Below are 20,959 nucleotides of genomic sequence, written 5' to 3' on the forward strand. Positions count from 1 at the left end.
TGTCACTACCTTCTAAAGCAGTAATTATTTATGAATATGTCTTGTTGGCAGTACCTACATCACAGGCTTATGCCATGCTTCCAAATGGTTAGAGAAAATAGTCTCTAATAGCTTCCACTGTAGTATTCAGTCTTAAATAGAAAATTCTCCCTATGTAAACATGTTCAAAGGCACCAGACTGCCAAAAACAGTGGCAAATGCCCACTTGCTTGGTTTTTCTGTAGAGGTGGGGTGCTGGAATGCTGGCTGACATTCTAGGTCAGGGGAAATAAGAGGGTCATTGGGAAATGATACATTTCTGTTCAACTCCTCCACTCTTACGGACCCTTTGCCGCTTGCTCTTGATTTATTAGCTGAATGTCTTTGAGAAAATCTCCAGTCTAAGCCATCAATCTGCCTGGTGTCTCTCTGGTTCCACTCCTGCCTGCCAGCATCTCATTTCCACTCAGGGGCCAGATTCCAAATTTTATAACATAAGTCTGATGATGCAATTTCTGAGCTTACGTCCCTTCAATGACTGCCTAAATACACTGCCACAGCCTGTAGGAACCTGTAGGAGCCTGTCACTGCCTGGATTCCCTTTAAGGCATCTAGGATCATAATTCCCATTGGTTGTTGCTCAGACACTCCAACATAGCCAAGTTTGTGCATTAGCTGTTTGTTCACCTCTTGACTGTCCTTCCCCCAAATCACTGCAGAGATGCATAATGATTTCAGTGGGGATATCAGTTCAACTGCTACCTCTTCACAGAGATCTTCCCTGTCTTATCTAATTTGGACACCTCTTAGAAAAATCTTATATAACTCTACTTTTTAAAATTATAGTTCTTATCAATATCAAAATGTTATCAATTTACTTATCAAACTGCTTATTTTCTGTCTGCTACACTAAAATAGTGAGGTTCACCTTGGTTCCTGTATCATCAGTGCCTAGAACCAAGCCCCTAGGCAATGAATAAGGCTTTCCAACTGTGTGCCAGTTCCCGAGCTTCTGCCTTGATTTCTTCCACCCTCACCGAATTCTAGGCTTCCCTTTGCCCCACTTCCTCTCGACCTAACTGAGTTCCCTGTCGTGTGTTTGAGCAGATGGGACCTCCCACTCCCCCTGAAGCAGATGGCGTCCTCAATGGCTAGTGTAGGCAGGGTAACAGTAGCCTAGGAGCTGAGTGCATTATCAGAGAATATGGGGCTGTGGAATTTGGAAAGAAACTGAGTGGGAAAATGCATAAGAAAGATTAGAAATGTCAGGTAGGCCAGAAATCAAATGAGCAAAGATGTGACAAAGGTGGTTATGGGCTGACAAGAAAAGTCTGTTGACTTGCTGTCTGGCCAGAGCCTTGCCTCAGCTGTCATTTCTTCCTGTATGGGTGCAGCAGAGAGAAACAGACAGGGCCAGGCACACAACCCATGTGTCTCATCAAAGATCTGTTTCTTAGAGACACAAAGACAGCAGGATTAACTAAAACACCCATATGCTTGCTAGTGCATCTTGTTAATAAAGAGCCCCGAGAGTCAGGCTAATCCAAATGGAAAAGGGGCACACATGGGCTTGAATTATCTCAGTGATGTCTGAGTAATCTTTGCTTTCTCAGTGACAGCTTTGAAAGGAGGATGGCATCCTTTCCCTCAAGTAAAGTCCTATTTTAATTGAGTTGCCTCTTGACATTTAGCTAAACTGACTCCAGTCAGTCTAAATGAGTATTGCCTCATACAGAAAACAGGCAGTAAGTGAGCCTGCCCTCAAACAGAAAACACTGAGACACCCTAATCACAGATCTTGACCTGAATGCGGTGATGTTATGAAGTTTTTGAGATCATCTACCTTCAACTTCATTGTCTGAAATATCCAGATAATCACTTACATTTCACTCTGCGGATGGAGATACAGTCATGATGTTTCAAACTGTGGTTTGTTATTACCCTTTGTAGACATGTGAAGTAAGGGGGGATCCCCCACTGCCCTCTGGTCATGCTTAGATCCAATTTAATGAGGAACAAAATGGCTCTTCATGCCCCAGCTCCATAAAGAGATTAAGGAAAAAACCACCTCCTAGCCTCTGATCTAATCGTAGGACGTATGAGGACCCAGAAATGCTTAATGGCAGGTCCTGAGTGAGAAGGCAGGGAGGTACTCAGGCTCTCAATTCTTCTACTCTGCTCTTTTGTCCTCTTGCACAGGTTTCCACCCTTTATTTCCAGGCAATGGGTCATTTGTTTCTGGGTATTTATCCCCCCTTCTCTCTCATTTGATCCAGTATGGGATTTCTCCCTCCATCATCATCTCCAAACCATCTCTCCTATTGATTACTAGGTACCTTCTGGCATCCCTCCCTCTCCTCCAGGGACAGAATTATCCAAGTAGCCTCCAGGTGTGATCTTTTACCTGCCACTTGGGCAGAAAACTTCTTTGAATTATTATTTATACTTTGGTGTAAGCAGATGTATCTGTGACCTAGGGATTTAAACTGTCTGGATCCATTTTCTGCCGCTCATCTCTTGCCTTTTGTACCTGTTGAATCACGTTTCCTCTGCCATACTCCCACTCATATCTCCTGCCTTCCGGCTCTTTCTCCACTTCTGGTGCTTCCTGTAGCTCGTGAGCCTACTCTGATGGTATGCCTCAACCAGCTTGCTTCGCTTCTTCTGGTACACATGGAAGAATCATGACCTCTGACACCTCTCGTACTTAACCATTACAGGCCCAACTACACAAATGCCCAGAGAAATGACTGAGAAGTCCACCCTGGAACTGAGCAGTGGTGATAGTGCTGCGTTAATGTTCTATGAAGATGACAATCAAAGCCTGTTCTGCAATCATGTGAAAGGAAGTCATGGGGTAGGAGAGCAAGGGATGAAAGATGAGCAGCACATACAATTGATATCCATTGTATAATTTATGTATTTATAATGTGTGGCAAATTGTCTTCTTATGAGTAAATTTGTGATGCTCATACCCATTACACTAGGAGGGGTTCATCTCACTTGAGAACAGAGAATAGCACCAAACTTACAGACACATTTGCAAACCCATCTATCTGTATAATAGTGACCTTTCAAAACTCAGCTATACTTAACAGAGAATCTCATAATTTCAATTATGAGAAATTTATAAGTACTCTATGTGCTTGCCCACAAAATTAAGTGCTTTATTCTACATTTTTAACAGATGGAAAGCTCTCTTCACTTACTCTGATTCTCATGTCATTGAACCAGATGGGAATAAGGGAATTAGAAAATAATGATGCAGAAAGTAAATATCAATTGTTGGTCCTGCTTTTTGGGTTAGTCTTAGACTAAGATTTTAATCTTTTCCTCTATATTTCTTCATGGTTCTACTTAAATATGCTATATCCTATGGTAATAAATATGTACTTCACAGTACAAAGAAGACAGTAGGTGTTCAATGAGTTGTTGCTGAAATAAACGGTAGGTATCTAATAAGTGCAAAATGTCACAGGCTGGTTTTTATCTTTCCTTTTCTAATGAAACAGACATGGAAGAGGTGTTTAAGCATATACCAATATGCATCAGAAGTTTGATTTTGGATAGTTCTAGAGTATTACTCATTATTGTCTTTGCAACCTTAGGCTGGGAGCTTTTTTCCTTTTACTGAATTAGCAGTAGGTGTGGTTCCCTTAGGGAAGTACTAAAAATGCTCTGCTCCACATATGGCTTTCTTGGGATTACTGCAGATACCTGTGTCTTTGCTAGATGTGATGGCTTATCTGCCATTTTGAAGATTTCAGGATTATTAGCCAGGTTATGGGAAATTCATTCTAAAGCATTTCTTAAGCACCAGGCACTGTGTAATTTCAATAAATAAAAAGCTAAGATTTGGCCAGCACCATGGCTCACTTGGCTAATCTTCCGCCTGCAGCGCCGGCACCGCAGGTTCTAGTTCTGGTCGGGGTGCCAGATTCTGTCCCAGTTGCTCCTCATCCAGTCCAGCTCTGTGCTGTGGCCCTGGAGTGCAGTGGAGGATGGCCCAAGTGCTTGGGTCCTGCGCCTGCATGGGAGACCAGGAGGAAGCACCTGGCTCCTGGCTTCAGATCGGCGCCAGCAGCTACACACCGGCCATAGCAGCCATTTGGGGGGTGAACCAACGGAAGGAAGACCTTTCTCTCTGTCTCTCTCACTGTCTAACTCTGCCTGTCAAAAAAAAAAAAAAAAAAAAAAAAAGCTAAGATAAGTGGTTATGGTGAGGAAATGATTGTGATTTCTTCTCCTAGTAGACATTCTATATTTTTGGAACCCATAATGATATTAAGATAAGGTATGTAAAGCTATGATCTGTTCACCATTCCTGTTTCCAAATGATTCATAGTCCCCTATTCTTTCCATAATCATAAGTGTAAAGTTCAAAAATGAAGTCTGCTCCCATATCTTTTTGTTATTTTTCTCTTGTTTTAAAATAAATTAAGATTTACATGTACTAGTGGTAAAGATTTTTTTTTTCTTCCCAAACTTTTTAACTGAAATTCCTAGCATTCCCTTCTGGTGGTAGAAGGAAAGAAATATCTTTAACTAAAAGTTTTTCAAAATCTAAAGATTAAAATATTGAGGAATATATTATGATAATTTGTTAACTGTTTGTTGGTGTTTGCAGTTGTTTGCATACCAGGTATCACAGTAGTGGCCACCATCTGGTTAATCTGATCACTATAGCAACCAATACTGATAAAGGACATGTGAAAATGCTTCCTAAGGGGAAAGTCATTTTCCTGAAGAACTGAAGTTAGTGAAGATATATGTCTAATAGAAATGTGAAGGAAACAGATTGCCATTACTTCCAGCTAGTACAGCAGTGAACTTCCGCTTGAAAGTCCACTTATAATAAAGAATTAGCCATGTCTTGAAAGCACTGCAAGCCCTCCTTTTAATTTGACTACTTCTCCATAATGTAAAAATGACTCAGGTATACACATAAGTCTACTGTCTAATGAGTTACTGAAAGGATGGGGCCTCCATGAAAGCATTTCTGTGAAAACCCCAAATTCAGCAGAAAACTGGATTTATCTCCAGACTAGCTGTGAATACTTTGATGTATTCAGCCACTCCACATCATGTAGACTGTTGTGCTCTCTAACAGATTCCACACACAATACTAACAGCACCTTTTATCACAAGGCTTTAAGGTGTTATACAGCTATACTTGATAATCTTGATTTGCAAACAGAAATTCTGAAAGGTTAAGTGATTCTGAATCCTATTCTTTTCTGCCCTCATTAAGCTTGCAGGGCTCTGCACAAGCCATATCTGGGAAGAAAACAAACCGTGACACAGATAACACCATCCATCTGGGTCACCTCAACAGCTCCTAGTGATCCAACTGCACTGATACCAGAGATAGGGATGGGGAACACCAACTGCTGTCGGCTCACCTTGATTTCCTCTTTTCTGAACTCCTGCAGTACTTGCCCTTGAGTCCCACCTTGGACTTTCTCAGTCTTTTCAATACTCAGCACCATTTCTCACTCACATATTGCTTACTGGTTCAACTGGCTCACAACTGCAAAGCACTTACTGTGAGGAAAGCACTATTTAAGAAGCATATGTGCTATTTTAAGTTTCATTCACCCAAGTTTCTCCGTCTTATTTTTTTAAAAAAAGAACAAAAAAGTTTAACAAAACTTAATTATTACTCTGAGGAACTACAGAGTCATTACTCTCAGGAATTAAAAACCAGGAAAGATAGGAGAGTAGCTTTGTAATAGGTTTGGAAATCTTATGATATAATCCTTCCAACATCGTCATTCTTTCTCCAGGTCTTATTTGGTCATTCTAGGTTATTGAACTTCCAAATGAATCTTAGGGCCAGCTGGTCAATTTCTACATTTTGGAGTCCCATGGATTGGATTTTCTGGGAACAGAGCTTGTGCTGAGAGAATAAGAAGAAATTTAACAACTGTTTGGTGAATAAATTAACAAGAGAAGTAGATGAATACATGAAAGGACAATGTTCTAACAGTTCATTCTTGAAAATGCATCTGCACTGTTCAGAGGCAATGTCACCCGTTGAAGAAATAATATGGAATCAGTTTCATCTCTTACAAGCTCTGTAAGGATAAACATATTATTTAACCTCTTTTAGGCTATTGCTGTTCATTTTTAAACATGAGTAATAATTATTTCAGCACATGGAACTTCATATGAATGTGGCACTAATTAAAATTTCATTGAATATTGCTTCCTTCTCATTAAGACAAAAGTTGCAACCTGTGTGTCCTTTTTGAGCTAGTTGTCCTTTACCTGGGTATTGGTATTGGTATGCTGCTTTCACATCTAGAGCAGATCATAATGATCAAAAGCCAGATTCGGGAGCCATATACACCACATCCTAACTACAAAATATAGGTAAAGTATTTTGATATCACCTTGCCTCTATCTCATCTATAAAACAGAGATAATTATTATAGATGGAATGAAAATTTAAAAGAATCAATGTCTCTAAAGCTCATAGAACCACATCTCTCCCAATGAGAGGAATCCAGTAAACGTTTACTCTTATTACCAGTACTGCTACCACTAGTATGACCTCCACTACCTCAGGCCCTTAAATAAAATATCCCTACAATGTTGTTTTGAAGGAAGTGTTCTACCTGAATCTCCCCCACTTTTGATGTTGACTTCTACCTACATGCCAAATATTTGCTATTGGACATCAGAAGTGCCATGCATTCCTATATCAACTGTGTCGTTTGCTGGTAAACACTGGCCTAAAGTACTTGCAACATGTTCAGTTTCTCTTCATCCACTGGGAACTATTCACTCTTGATCTTTCCCACTTTAAGATATACAGAATACTGTTGTTCCCAAATTAAATGGTGTCTAGATTGCTGAGGTGTGTGTGTGTGTGTAAAAGAGAGTAAGAGAGAAAGAATGAATCACTTCTGCTGTCTTGTGTCCTGACCCTTGGCCACGAGCAGTCTTTTCTCCTTTGTAGCATCTTATTAGAAGTTGCCTCTCATCTTCTAACTTAGTGTGACTAATCTGCTATGGTTTTGCCAACCAAGAAAACACAGCATCTTTGAATCGCATATATAGTAAGTGTTGAGAGAGCTGGACAGATAGCTTCTAGGGATCCTCCAGGAGTCAAGTGGGTGAACACCAGTGTGTGAACACAGAAGCATAGAGTCCTGATTTTTCTTCTGAGCTCACATTTGTGCTCTTGGTTGTAGTCCAGGAGAGGTGAGCCTTGCCAGCCTTCTAAGCCTGGGAGAGGTGGTGCATGATTATTCTAATTGCATTACTAGAAATGTAAAAGACATTGCATTCATCTTTTGTTCACGGCATCAAAACACTCTAGGCCACATAAAAGTGCAGGAAGTCTACAGTACATTTGCTGGGGTGGGGGTGGCAAGGAAGGAGGTATGTGATGGTTTGACAGTCTAACCTCTGAAACTACTTGTAGTGTTTAGAGAATTTTATGCAGCCCGAATCTACTGGCCCAAGATACCAGAATGAACTATGAAGCAATAATGATGGCAACATCTAGCACCCAGTGGCACATGGTACTAGAGTTGGTTGAGCAAACTGCATTGTTAGGATTTAGCAGCACCAGCATCAAGGCTGTCCTAACTGTCTGTTTCTGCTATTCAATTTTGGCTGTGAATCCAATCGGCTTAGCCCTTTTGGTCCCCTCCAATTTTCCAAGAGCAGATCCCCAGCTTTCTCAATAATACTGTTCCAGCCAATAATTTTCAGTAAATTGCTTGTAGGCTTAAGTTAATAAGCACCAGTTTGGATGCCTTCAGCCAAGAACTCTGGGTAGGAAAAATAGGGATTATGCCTCATTTTTCTATGTACACACAGAGGCACACAACTTCAAAGGGCAATTTAGCCAAACAATGCATGTTTAGTAAATTTTATTGTCTTATCCATATTAACAAAATCAGAGAAAGCAGAAAAATTCTATTTTGATGTACTCCTTCCTACTTAGTTCTACTCCCCTTAACTATAATATGGCAAGTTGCTTAAGTGCAAGGAAAGAATTACAGAAATATTTCCAAAGAAATATCAGTTTGGATGAGTAAACACTATGAGGTTCTTGCTAATACGAAGTATATTCCAGCTCAAAATCAACACAAACTGTACTTACTCAATTACTTGTTCTGTCTGCTAACTCATATAAATATTTCAAGAAAAAAATTGGTCAGTCTTTCCATGTGGCCTGAGCCACGGGCTGGCTATAACTTAATTATGAGTATCAAATGTAAAAGTTGTGTGACAGCAGGAATGTTTCATGCACACAGACACACAATGTCCATAATGCTCAGAGTCAGAAATAAGACACTGAAATACAACATTGTTCTTTTTCCCAAAGACATGTCCAATTCCTAGTTCTAGTTTTCCTTTAAGTTCAATTTCATTTCTGTCTAGATGTTTGTATAAACTCCTATATTCTGAAAAGAAATCATGTTGTAGCTCTGGTTATTTACCTCTAGATTCTTGACTAATGCAGATATGCACTTAGTATCTTTAAAATTTTTGTATACAATGTTTCATAATATGTAGATGCTAATACATACTTTTAGGACAAAAAGTGGCACTACACTTATTTTATGGGGGAAAAACCATTTGTCCATAATTTTATATGTATACATTTTAAGATTTATTTATTTATTTAAAAGGTAGAGATAACGAGAGAGAGAGAGAGAGAGAGAGAGAGAGAGAGAGAGAGAGAGAGAGATCTTCCATCCACTGATTCACAACCCAAATGGCTGCGAAGGTCTAGGCTGGGTCAGGCTGAAACCAAGATCCCAGAACTCCATCTCAGTCTTCCAAATGGATTCCAGGGATGCAAGCACTTGGGCCATCTTCTGCTGTTTTTCCAGGCACATCTGCAGGGATCTGGGTAGGAAGCAAAACAGCCAGGACTCAGACCAGCACTCATATGGAATGCCAGCATCACAAGCAGAGGCTTAACCTGCTGCACCACCACAATGACCCCTGTGTGTGTGTGTGTGTGTGTGTGTAAATATATATTCCCCCCCCCATAGGCCTCCTAAATTTTGAGTTTGCTTCAAATAACAGTAGGATGATAGGATGATCTGCCATATTTATCAAGAAGTAACAGGAGCTGAAAACTGAAAAACTTGTTAACAAATCATTTGATTTATAAATGTTTCTCAACAATTCAAAAGTTATAATAAAGGGCTACCTATTCTGTTCTTCAAATTGGATGCAAATGACCTGTCATTTTATGCATATAGTTTTCTAAATTTAGGCAACAAAATAAATTATATTTATGAAAGGTGACCCAAGAAGATGCATAGTGCAACTCTACAAATAACTCAGGTTAAAGGACTGTGATGAGGACCATTGTTTGTGAAGAAATAAATCCTATTAAGTAACAGAGATAAAGCAAGATTGTGAGTTGGGAGAAAAAGGAAAATGGCAAAGCTATGGCATTTTATTTCAGAAAATAGAATTCATAGACTTATCATCTATATTTAATTTTGCTGGTAAAATGTCCTACTAAAACACTTTTTTCCCTTTAAAGCACTTTGTAAATAAAAGTGAATTCAATATGCATTCAATATGCATTAACACCATCCTAGCTAAGTAAAAACATGTGAACAATAAGAAAAATACAGTAACTGACCTGGGCAATGTGTTTATGATATCTGGCAATGTTGGTTGGGCATATTGTAAAGGGGCAATTTTCTTGTTTTGTTTGTTTAAGATTTAGTCCTCATGATATAGACTATATCTAGGATGGTAGTGAGATGACCTTCATTCATATTCTAGCTTTGCAACATACAAGCTGTTTGCATCTAAACAAGTCATTTCATTTTTCTCAGCTTCTTACACTTTAAGAGGTTCAAACTATATTTATCAATTTGGCCAAATGGATTTTGTTACACACTGGTGGCCATGTGGTACATTATAACTGACCTATGGTTTCGTTTCATGTTCAGAGATCTAGTCTTGATATTGTGTCAGCCAAACAACTGAGTGAACTTGGACATGCCACTAAAATCTCTTGAGATAATTATATATATATATATATATATATATATATATATATATAATAGGGGTAAAAAATAATGCAGAACCTACCTCACAGGGTTATAATCAAAATGAAATAATATGTATGAAAATAGTTTGCAAAAAAAGCAGTGAGAGAGAAGAGGGGAGAGACATTTCACACAGTGGTTGAGATGCAGCTTGGGATGCCTACACTCTGTATAAAGTACCTAGGTTCAAGTCCTAGGTCACATCCCATTCCAGCTTCCTGGTAATGCCCACCCTGGGAGGCAGCAGGCAATGACTAATACTTTCATCCCTGTCACCTACATGGTAGACTTAGATTTGAGTTCTAGGCTCTTCGCGTTGGCCTCACTCTGCTCAGCTTTTGTAGACCTTTGGGGCGTGAACTCACAGAGGATGATTTCTCTGCCCACCTCTCTCTACCTTTAAAATAAAATAAAATGAATAATTTTTTTAAAAAAATAGAAAATTTTTAAGGTATTGTATTTGAGACTCTCATGAAGGAAAGAAACCAATTGCAATCACAAAACACTTGGCAATCACAAAATTAAAATAAAACGTTTGGGGCCTGCACTGTAGCACAGTTCATTAAGCCACTTTCTGCAGTGTCGGCATCCCATACGGGTGTCGCTTTGAATACCAGCTGCTCCTCTTCCAATCTAGCTCCCTGCTAATGCACCTGGGAAAACTGCAGCAGATAACCCAAGTCCTTGGGCCCCTGCATCCATGTGGGAGACACAGAAGCAGCTCTTGGTTCTTAGCTTTGACCTGGCCCAGCCCCAGCCATTGTGGTCATTTAGGGAGTGAACCAATGGTTAGATGATCTGTCTGTCTCTCCTTGTCTCTCTTTGTAACTCTGCCTTTCAAATAAATTTTAAAAACTTTTTAAAAAGAAAATAAAACATTTAATTCAGAACTATATTTTCATTTTAAAAATCATTTTCTTCTTCCTTGTGTGGTATGCATAGTGCATTCAGCGATATGTTGAGGAGGTTGTAAGAGGGAGACTGATCAAAAAATACATTAAACAGATTTAGAAGAGGGTGGATATAAAGTTAGAATTTCTGAGTCATGAAAACATCAGATAGCACTTTCAGAAAGGTGTAACTTTATTTAAAACCAAGCTGCTGTGAATTCTATCATGCTGCAGACACCTCTAAATCAACAGTCTCTGTTGGTAAATTGTTATGCTGACAAATTCTCACACAGACTGGAAATTTCTATTTTGTAAACAAGTAAGTGGGCTCCTGATGGTCTAGTTTATACCCTGAGCTACAGCTTTAGGAAGGGGAATCCTTGCTTGAGTGACCCTATATAATCCATTTTTCACATTAGCAAAGCAAATGCAACTATTCACCAGCCAAACTATAGAGGCACTGTAAGAATGAAGGTACTATTAACTCTGATACCCTTCAAGTTTGGGAATGTCAAACACCACATCATTAATGTTGACTTGATTCTTTGAGATACAGTGCTGTTATGTCTTTTCTTTTTAAGACTTACTTATTTGAAAGGCAAGGTAACAGCAACATCATCCATCTTCTAGTTCACTCCCAACATGGTTGCAACAGCTAGGGCTGAGCCAGGCCAAAGTAAGGAGCGAAGGACTCCATTCTTGTCTCTCACATGGGTGGGAGGATCCTGAGTCCTTGGGCCATCATCTTCTGCCTTCCCAGGAACATTCAGACAGAGTGGGATTAGAAGTGGTAGAGCCAAGACTTGAATCAGCACTTTGATAAGGATGCTAGCATTACAAGCATGGCTTAATGCACTGCGCCATAATGCTGGCCCCTGGTGCTGTGTCTTGGTCTTTCTCTACTTTTATCCATAATAAAACAAAATATAGAACAATGACCCAAAAATTTCCCAGCCAGAATGTTTGTTGTACTCAAATATGAGTGGACATGGAGGCAAAAACCAGTTGAGAGATCTGCCTTCCTTCTGCTGGGTCAGAGTAATTCAGAGACTCCAGCTGCATACATGTGGATGAGCACTTCCTCTGCCGAAGGATGGACCAGACATGTGACACAGTCATGCAGTTGGGGGGAAATCACCAGCCCTCACAGCAAAGGGAAGTAGCTAAGGTATATTTGTGTGCCACAGACTTTACAACAAGAAAAATATACCAACAACACAAATGGTTATGTATGCATATAACAAAAGGTATACAAGGGGGAGCACTGTCCAGGAGGAGACATCAGACAGGGAAATAGGGGGTGCTGGGGCCAGACCTACAATGCAGAATTCAATGAGATATTTATGTAAGGTCTAATATGGTATCGAGCACACAGGACATTCTCAGTACATTATTATCATTAGGTCTTAGTTATCCTTCCTCTTGCTTAATAAAATTTCAATTTGTGTAGAGGCATCACCTATATATCAATAGGGACCGGAGGCCACAATAAGATGCTTTCCTGCCTGTTAAACAGTATGCAACCAGCAGTAATTTTACAAAGGGCCTTATAAATGGCTGGGACTACTATTCTACAAAGACAGTACATCCCTCTGTGGCCCTTAGGCAGGCCAGCTGGGAGTGAGAGAACAGAGTGAGAATGCCTGCTTCTGATTTCACCTACTTTCCATTTCTAGAGTCTTTAAATTCTCCATCCCAATTCCTGTATGGTAGTGATTTCTCTGCGATCTCATGAGGAAAGAATGGGGCTGGGAGAAAACCAAGGGTCTGAAAGTCTCTGTCATCCCATCAAAATCCTAGAAGTTGGAAGAGGCCAGTCATGTGGACTCTAACTTTTCTATCTAGAAAGCTACAGTGATTATCAGCCTTCCACACAGGTCTGGAGAGCCATTGTCCAGGCTACTGAAGAAGCCAGGACCAGACTCAGGAAAATTAGAAAATAGAGGTGATATACTGCAAAGCACACAAGGACAGGATGTGATAATATCTGCATCCTGACTCCACCATGACCTATTCTAAGACCTTAGAAATGCCATTCACTTCTTTGAATTTTGATCTTCTCCTCTGCAAAATGTAACAACACATGCCAAATGTACAGGAGAGAAGAAAATGTTGGAAGTTTAGTCCAGAACAAATTGTGACCTCTGCCTGTTAGGAATGAATGTCTGGTTTAGGACAGCAGATTCCAACAAAAGGGAACAAGAGTGGGGAGATTATTGCGCATGTGCATGTGTAGCGGTAGGCGTGTCATCAGGTCTCCTTAGGTAGCAACCTCCCTGGTGCCCCCAAAGACAGCAGCCTGGTCTACCTGAGGCCAAACTGGTTGGGCATAGAGCCCTTTAAGCAAGGCCACACAGACAGAGCAAAATCCACTCTTCCACTCTCCTCTGCTGCCTGGGTCTGCAGTGACACTGGCAGATGCTAAACTTCAGCTTGTGTAGAACAGTTAATTAGGTTACAGAGGCTGCCAAAAATCCCAATGTCATCCGAAGAAAATGCAACACTTTAAATTCTGAAATAAAGGTCAGAAGAGGCAAACACCAATCTCCCTTTTAAGAAGACAGAAACAAATTGGGGGTGGGAAGGTAAGCAGGTCCATCACAATCTGGCAATTTATCAGTCTTTATAAGCAAAGTTGAAATCAGGCTTATAAAATACTCCTGGCTCCTTTCCCCAGTAACATGCTGTGCATTCATAAAGGACGACACCGGCATAGCCCCTGCATATTCGTAGCCTGTCCAGAGCTCAGTCCATAGCTCTTGGGACATCATGGGAGCCTTCAGAAATCCTCTTCTTGCAAGACAATGTTCTCGCCTGGGAATAATGAGTCTCTCCCAAGGCAAGAAGACAATTCGCTTAAATGGAATCCACTGAGGAAATATCTGGGTATGCGCAGGGCTTTGTGACACCTTTCATTAAAATCACCACAAGGTAAGACTGCTGTGTGCCTCCTGCTCGCAAAGGCGGAGAGCCAGCCTTAAAAACCTAGAGACCCGTTTCTTCCAAAGAGGTTGCCCCAGAACCTATGTGTTGGGGGTGGGATGATAAAATAAAGCTCAGAGCATGGGACTTCACTGCCACCAGCAGGGCCCAGAGGAAGTGCAGGCGCCTGGAGAAGGCCTGGGACTGCCTAGAGTAGGCGCCCCCAGGTGCTGACAAACCTTGCAGCAGTACACAGCGCACCCGCGGCCCCGCCCCTTGTCTTCCCAAACTCCAAGATGGGGGTAAGCTGTTCCTCTCTAAGAAGCAGGTGTTTCTAACCCCAAAGCTCAGGATGCACGATCTGGAGACCAAACCCCAATTCAGAATCCAAACGCTCCCTTCTCCTCGTCACCCCCTCCCACTCCACAACACAACCCTACATCTGTTCCCTTCTAGTCGTGGTTTATGCGGTGTTTCATGGGGGAGTAGTGGAGTGCAGCCAGAGGCGGCATTTTTATGTCTGGCTTGCTCTGAAGCTCGCGTCACCTCGGAGGACTGGACCCCAAGTAGCATGGTCCCGCGTCCAAACTGGCCGACTTGCGTGGATTTGGAAACGCAGCTAAAGCGCTAACAAGACGAAAGGACCCAAGGACACCCCCTCCCCCAATCCGCAGCCACTTGCATTTTGTGGGACGCTTCGGCGCGGGGGCGCGCACCAGGCCTCGCGGGGCTCCAGGCATCCTCGTGGCCGACGGGGAAAGTGCCTCAGCAGGAGCAGGAAGGAACCCCCCGAGCCTCAGAAGCCTGAAGAGAGCTCCCCGCCGAGATCCACTCCCGGAAAGGTCCCGCGACCACGCGGCGAGGAGCACGTGAACGGCGCAGCGCGGCTATAAAAACCCCTGCTCGGACGCGCGTGCAGAGCGAGAGCAGCCGCAGGACGCGGTCACCTGAGCCACGAGAGGCCGGGCGACGGTGGCCCTTGCTCCGTCTGGACATTTGAGGCCTCAGGCCCTGGGGGTCCGGTCTCGGGTGCGTGCGTCGAACTTTGAGGGCAAATTCTCTGCTCTTGGACAAAGGCGCGCAGACACCCGCACGCGTGGATTCCCCTCAAATGCTCAGAGCGTTTGACCTTTAGGAGAGTTGGAGGGGTGGCCGCGGGAATCTCGGGCTGACTGGGGTCTCGTCCCCGCCCAAGAAGGCAGCCGCCAGCACTCCAGGCTCGTCCGCCCCGAAGCCCCCCGCACTAAAGCCCCAGCAGCCCATTTCAGCCGCGGTCATTCGTGCGCCGCGCGGTGGGCGCGTTCAGATCACTCCCGGACGCCTTCGCGCAGATAAAGTTTGATCTGCGCCCGCTCCGTGCCCGCCGCCTGGCGGCCCCCGCCTCCCTCAGCGGGCGCGGGTGGGGAGGTGGCCGCGGGCTGGGCGGCCGGCGCGGGCGCCTCCCGGCGCAAATGGGCGCCACGCGCGTAGCCGCAGCCACGCTAACCTCCAGCTGCCTCCGGCTGTTGCACTGAACCCGAGAGAGCGAGCAAAAGCAGACGCCCAGAGGGACAGTAGGCGGCGGTGACCCGGGCCCGAGGGTCCCTATGGCTGCTCCCCGCCGGCCAAGGGTGTGCACCACGGAGCTCGCCGCCAGCGCCCGGGGCTCGCATTGGCTCTGAGCGGCGCCGCCTGTGGGGATCGACCCAGCTGTGCCGCGGAGCCGCGGGCAGGAACCTGAGGAGCAGGCGGCAGCGGCGGCGGTGGCTGTTCTTTCCAGAGGGCGATGTGGCCGGCCGGCGCGGGCTCCAAGCTGCCCTGCCCCCGGGACTCCGCGCTCCGCCGGGCGGCATTCTGCGGGAACCTCACGGCCCTGCCTTCTCACCTCGTGCCCGCGGGCCGCAGTGTGCGGGTCTTCATCAGCGCCAACCCCGAAGGTGAGTCCGTCGCGCCGGCTCGCGCGTCCGCCTGTCCTTCTCTCCGTCCGCGCTACGGGAGCCGACGAGCGTGCGGCGGTCCCGCGGGTGCGTCCCGCGCGCCCCGCGCTCCTTCCTCCTGCGAGGGCCTGGGGAGTTCCCTCGCATCACTTTTATTTCTCCTCGGGCGTCCACTCTGCCTGCCGACTTCTCTTGGGGGCACCCGTTTATCTTCCTCAGGTCGAGCTTAGAAACCAGCGCGGCACAAGCGGGCGTTTCTGGAAGCTTCATTCTGCCCGCTCCGCCACCGCCAGCCGCGCTCTTTTATGTTTCTTTTTTCTTTTTTTTTTTTTTTTCTTTTAACAAATTTCTTTCTCCGAGGTGACCCCAAATGCCGAGTGGCTCCTCCGGCTCTGGCGGCGCGGCAGGTTCCTAAATGGGACTTCTTCCTTGGCCGCTAGTTCTGGGCGAGGAGAGCCTGGGGTTCCGGGAGCCTCGCCTCTTGCGAGTGCCAGGGAACTCCTTGCCTTGAGGGGCTGAACAGCCCCTGGGCAGCGAAGGCCGAAAGGGGTCCAGGGGCAGCCCGCGGTGCGGCCCCAGGACCAGCTGCCCTCCGGAGTGGGGTCGGCGGGCGTGACCTCTTGACTCTAGAAGGCGGCCACCTCCATCAGGTTCCTGCCCACGGACCGACACTTGGTGGTCGCTGGGTGAAAACTTGATCTATTTACTTGTGCGGTCGCAGCGGCTGAGCACCGGGTAGTAAGAAGTCCTTACACATCACTGCCGTTCAGTTCAGTCCCAAGTGTAAGCTTTCGTTCCCAATAAGTGGAGCCAAAAGGGGTGGGGGAGATGCATTTCACTGGGGCTGCATGAAACTACAGAAATTGCCTTTGTCTAGGCGAAAAAATGTTCTTCCATAAGAGGTGTTTATAGGAGACTGAAATTGCCGTGGGAGACTGGAAACTTAACTTTTCCTGCGCTCCAGCAAGCCTTGGGTCTAATTTTTAAGAAAGAAAACAGTCACTGGGGAGACTTCAGAGAAGACCAACAAAAGTAACTTTCTAAAAGATTATGTCCCCCAAGCTTGGCACTTAGCAGAAGTTTAAGGTAAATCTCACATTATGACAAGGGAATTGGAAAGAATGAAGTGAACACACACTAGTGTTACAAAGGACTCTTGAGGGAGGCCATTCTTTTATCAGTTTACAACTCACAAAACGTAAGCAGGATTTTACAAAACAGTTCTCTCACATGTCTTCTAGGATTTTTATCTAAATCTGCTTTTAAAAACACATGGAGATATGCAACCCATTTAAGGAAATCTGCAACTTACATTTTTGGTGGTATTTTTAACATGTTTTAGCAATATTTTTAAAGTGTTGGAGAGAATTATGCTAGAAAATGTTTAGTCTTGACATTTTCAATTCTCTCAAGTATAAAAAGTCTCATGAAAAGTGTTGAAATCTGCTGATAGAAAGCCAACTAAATCTTCCACTAAACAACTTTCTTCAAAAATACAGTGAAAATTCTGTTAATATCAGTACTTTTTTCTTAAATGTCTTATTTCTATGATAAAAAGTTTATATTGAGTCAGCCTAACTACTAATCAAGATTAGTGTCATTTTTATTAAAACTGTTCGTATGGTTGATTCTTCACATCTCCTCATTTCTTGAGATATTTTTTAGGAAAGCCATTAATCCTGGGAAAGCCAGCATGAGGGTGGAGCCATTTGTGCCTTTGGTCGTGGTTGAAGTTGGACTGCTTTCCACACAGCTCTTAGAAAAGGAATGTGAAGCTTACCTGGGAAGTTTCTATGGGAGCAGGGCCTCAGAGAGGTGATGTCATAGTAAACCATAAAGATGGTGTGGGTATTTCTAATGACCTGAATGTGAAGCCTTAAAATCTTGCTAAGTGCCCTGTAGAGACAGCACTTTACTGAAGGATCTTCAGGGATGTGATTTAGAAAGCAAATGTTTGATTTGGTATCCAATATTAGATTCTTGGCCAATGATGAAGAGCCTCTCCTTTGTCAAATTAAGACAAAGAACATTATCTCATGCCTTCCTTGAGAAACGGAAATCCAGTTAATGTTCTAAATAAGAGATGTTTTGTGTTGAACTCAGACAGTACTTCAAGAATCTAGCTAGATTATTGTTTATAATAGACATTGCTTTACAAGTCTTGTGTGGGGAATTTACCCCTGGGTAATGAAGATAATACATGGCTTTAGAATGAAAGATTACTTTGCCATTATTAGTTCATTCAGTAGTTTAATTTGGGTTTCTGTCCTGAAGCAACCCTCTGAGAGCAGTGGCCCACAGAGGACGCTCCCTGATGTACAGATGAGAAAACCATATCAGGCTACTTGCCTGAATTCATACAGCAGAGTGAAGCAGGAAGAAGCCTGTAGGACACTCAGAACACCTCTCGTCATACTCTTCCGCCAGCCGAAGCTCATGACTGATCTCAGTGAGATACTTTACAGCCACAGGGACAAGAGAATAAGCCAGATCAGGCAGATCAGTACTGTCTGGTATCTTCTGGCTCCCAGGATTCAAGAGAATACAGAGCTGGGAGAGAACAGGACTTTCCTGACTCGCTTCATTTCCCTGGAGTGCAGACCTAGGGACATCCCAGGAAATTATAGAAAATGCTAGACTAAGCAGTCCCTACTGCACGGAAGACACTGGAGAAGGACCATGTCAGGGAGGCAGCAGCATCCCAGATTATCTTAAATGAGTGGGCCTTGGACTTTACCTCCCGTATCTCTGAATCCTTGGAAGTTTTGTAGTTAATTAGTCCATGCTTTCCAAAGTGGTACTTACTCCCTCTTGGAACAATGGTTTTAAACCACACTTGATTCAGTGTGAATAGTCCATGTGTGTGGAGATGAGAAGAGCCTGCACAAATATCTCTCCTCCTGGTGCTTGAGGACCAGCGTCTTCATGGCCTTGATTCTTAGTTGAATTAGGATAAGGTAAAGTCCTAACACAAAGAAAGCCAAAGCTTTTCCTTTATTACAGACAAAGGTTGGTGCAGGTCTACCATCTCTTCTCTGTGATCCTCTGGGCCAGGTGTTCTTTGCGGTATTTTTTCAGATTTCTTTCTTAGAGAAATGCATGTGTATGGTTTTAAATGTGGGGTCCAGGGTAATACCCTCCATCAAATATGAATACATCTATAGGAATATGACTTCGCTGTAAGTCAGCATTGTATAGATGCTGTAATGCTAGGAATATCTTTCTCCTATTTGGCAACAGTCAACTATGGCTATTGAGTATTTGATATGACTAGTATGACTAAGAAGCAGAACTCTGAATTTGTTTCACTTTAATGAGTTTAAGTTTAAATAAGCAAGTGTGGCTATTGGCTTTTGTATTAGACAACAAATATGTAAGTGGAATAATAAAAAATGTAGGTAACTTTATGTAAAGTAAGGTCAGGTTTGGCCACTGATAACTCATATAATTTCAAGTTTTTCTGTATCTTTGGGTAAAAGTCTGTCTTTACAAAGCTTTGGTAACTTTGGAATTGCAAGGAAGAGAGATGGCCTTTTAAGGGAGAATGTAGTTTTAACTCTATAGACAAGTGAGCTTTATAATATTGAACCCCAGAATTACAGACCTACCCTCCCAGTCACTGCCCACCCAAGGGCGTAACTGACTACTTTAAAATGTAAGACATGGAGGAGCAAGGAGGAAGAGCAGGTTTACTTTCAAGAGAAAGAAGGGGCTGGGCTACTGTGCTCAGCCATCCAATCAAGACACCACTTCTCCCCTGAGCCATGGATGACCTTGTGGTCTGCCCAGAGCCCTGTACCCATGCATCTTTCTCTGCATGGAAAAAGACATCTGAAGTAAAGAGAAAAAATATTCTAGCATCTATCTTTGTGTCATTGTGCCTTTCTTCTATTCACTCGAATTGCACTGCTGCTCTTTGAGAGTTGTATACTCTTCTACATGGTGTTAGATGTTCAGACCATTTCCACTTAGATTTCTTGTATCCACGTAACTGGGCATTGCCCAGACTCTTCTCCATGCCCTTGGGGTCTCAGTAGGGAAGCTTGTTCTCCATGTTGATGGAAGCCACAGCAGACATATTTCCCTTCCTGGGTGTACATGGCTTCAGTTGCTGCAGCCAGTGACCTTTTGCTTTAGTTTTTACTCCCAAGCAAGACACAGAAAGATCTACAAGGACAAAATCACATGATATTCTTCACCATTCTTGTTTTTCCTACGATCCTGATTACTTTCATGGTTTTTTGTTCCTTCAGTATATTTATGAGCAATCAAAAACCAGCAAAACATCTATATGCAGATGTCTGTGTATATAAAGACATTCACATGCCCATTTTGATTCTCCAAAAACATTCTTGAAGGTTAAGGATCTTAAGGGAGAAAGTATCATTTTGCATTTTATGATAAATGAAATAAAATATTAAATAACAAATTTTAGTGATAGTGAATGTTTTGGTGCTGCTGGTTAAGCTACGCTGTGGCACATCTTGGCTTTGTCATAGCTGGCCCTAGATCCCACAGTATATCTTTTTTCTTTTTAAAGATTTATTTTTTTATTTATTTTAAAGAGAGAGGTAGACAGAGAGAGAGAGAGAGAGAGAGAGAGAGAGAGAGAGAGAGATGTCTCCCATCCACTGGTTCACTCCCCAAATGGCTGCAATGGCTGCAGCTGAACTGATCTGAAGCCAGGAGCCAGGCGCTTCTTCCACGTAAATTCAGGGGCCTAAGGAGTTGGGCCATCCTCTGCTGCTTTCCCAGGCATGTTAGCAGGGAGCTGTCCACAGTTTTTCTTACAGAGCATTTATCAAGATTTTAATGCTTCACATTCAGATCATTAAAAATGCCAGTCCCTTTCTTTTTGGTTCAATAGACTTTCAGCTATCCAATTTGGATCACTGTGACCATTTGAGGTATAAACCAGTGGACGAAAGATCTCTCTCCCTACATGTCACTCTGCCTTTCAAAAAAATAACTTAAAAATACTAAAAACAGTTAAAATTCAGTGACTGTGTCTTAAGCAGACGTTATTCAGGCAGGAGAAAGTGTTAGATACAAGTATAGACTTGAGAGCCAGGCTTCCTGGGTTTGAGCCATAAATTGCAGCTATTTAATTCTGTGATTTCTTGAGCAAATTTCTTAACCTTTTTATTCTCCATTTCCAAATTTATAAAAGAGAACAGTAACAGCATCTGCCTCACATGTTTGAGTAGATTAA

General features: G+C 43.2%; 1 protein-coding gene and 1 long non-coding RNA gene across 3 annotated transcripts in view; one reads left to right on the forward strand and one right to left on the reverse strand.

Annotated features, from left to right (window-relative positions):
* Positions 1-7,849: 7,849 nt before the first annotated feature.
* LOC127486639 (uncharacterized) lies at positions 7,850-16,484 on the reverse strand. 2 transcript variants are annotated; one of them, XR_016228724.1, is made up of 2 exons: positions 14,514-14,653; positions 7,850-8,850 (listed from the first exon to the last, which is right to left on the reverse strand). It is a non-coding gene; the product is annotated as an uncharacterized LOC127486639 (long non-coding RNA). The 2 variants fall into 2 exon arrangements; XR_007913263.3 differs by lacking the exon at positions 14,514-14,653 and adding an exon at positions 15,696-16,484 and having other exon boundaries at positions 8,588-8,850.
* The window catches only part of NWD2 (NACHT and WD repeat domain containing 2), a 188,218-nt gene continuing 182,855 nt past the window's right edge, over positions 15,597-20,959 (forward strand). Inside the window, exon 1 of the mRNA XM_008274917.5 lies at positions 15,597-15,747. Coding sequence (XP_008273139.4) covers positions 15,597-15,747 — 151 coding nt within the window. The remainder of the gene's footprint in view (positions 15,748-20,959) is intronic.

The sequence above is a fragment of the Oryctolagus cuniculus genome, chromosome 2 (genome assembly GCF_051225735.1).
Source record: "Oryctolagus cuniculus isolate XC-2025 breed Fujian yellow rabbit chromosome 2, ASM5122573v1, whole genome shotgun sequence".
NCBI lineage: Eukaryota > Metazoa > Chordata > Mammalia > Lagomorpha > Leporidae > Oryctolagus > Oryctolagus cuniculus.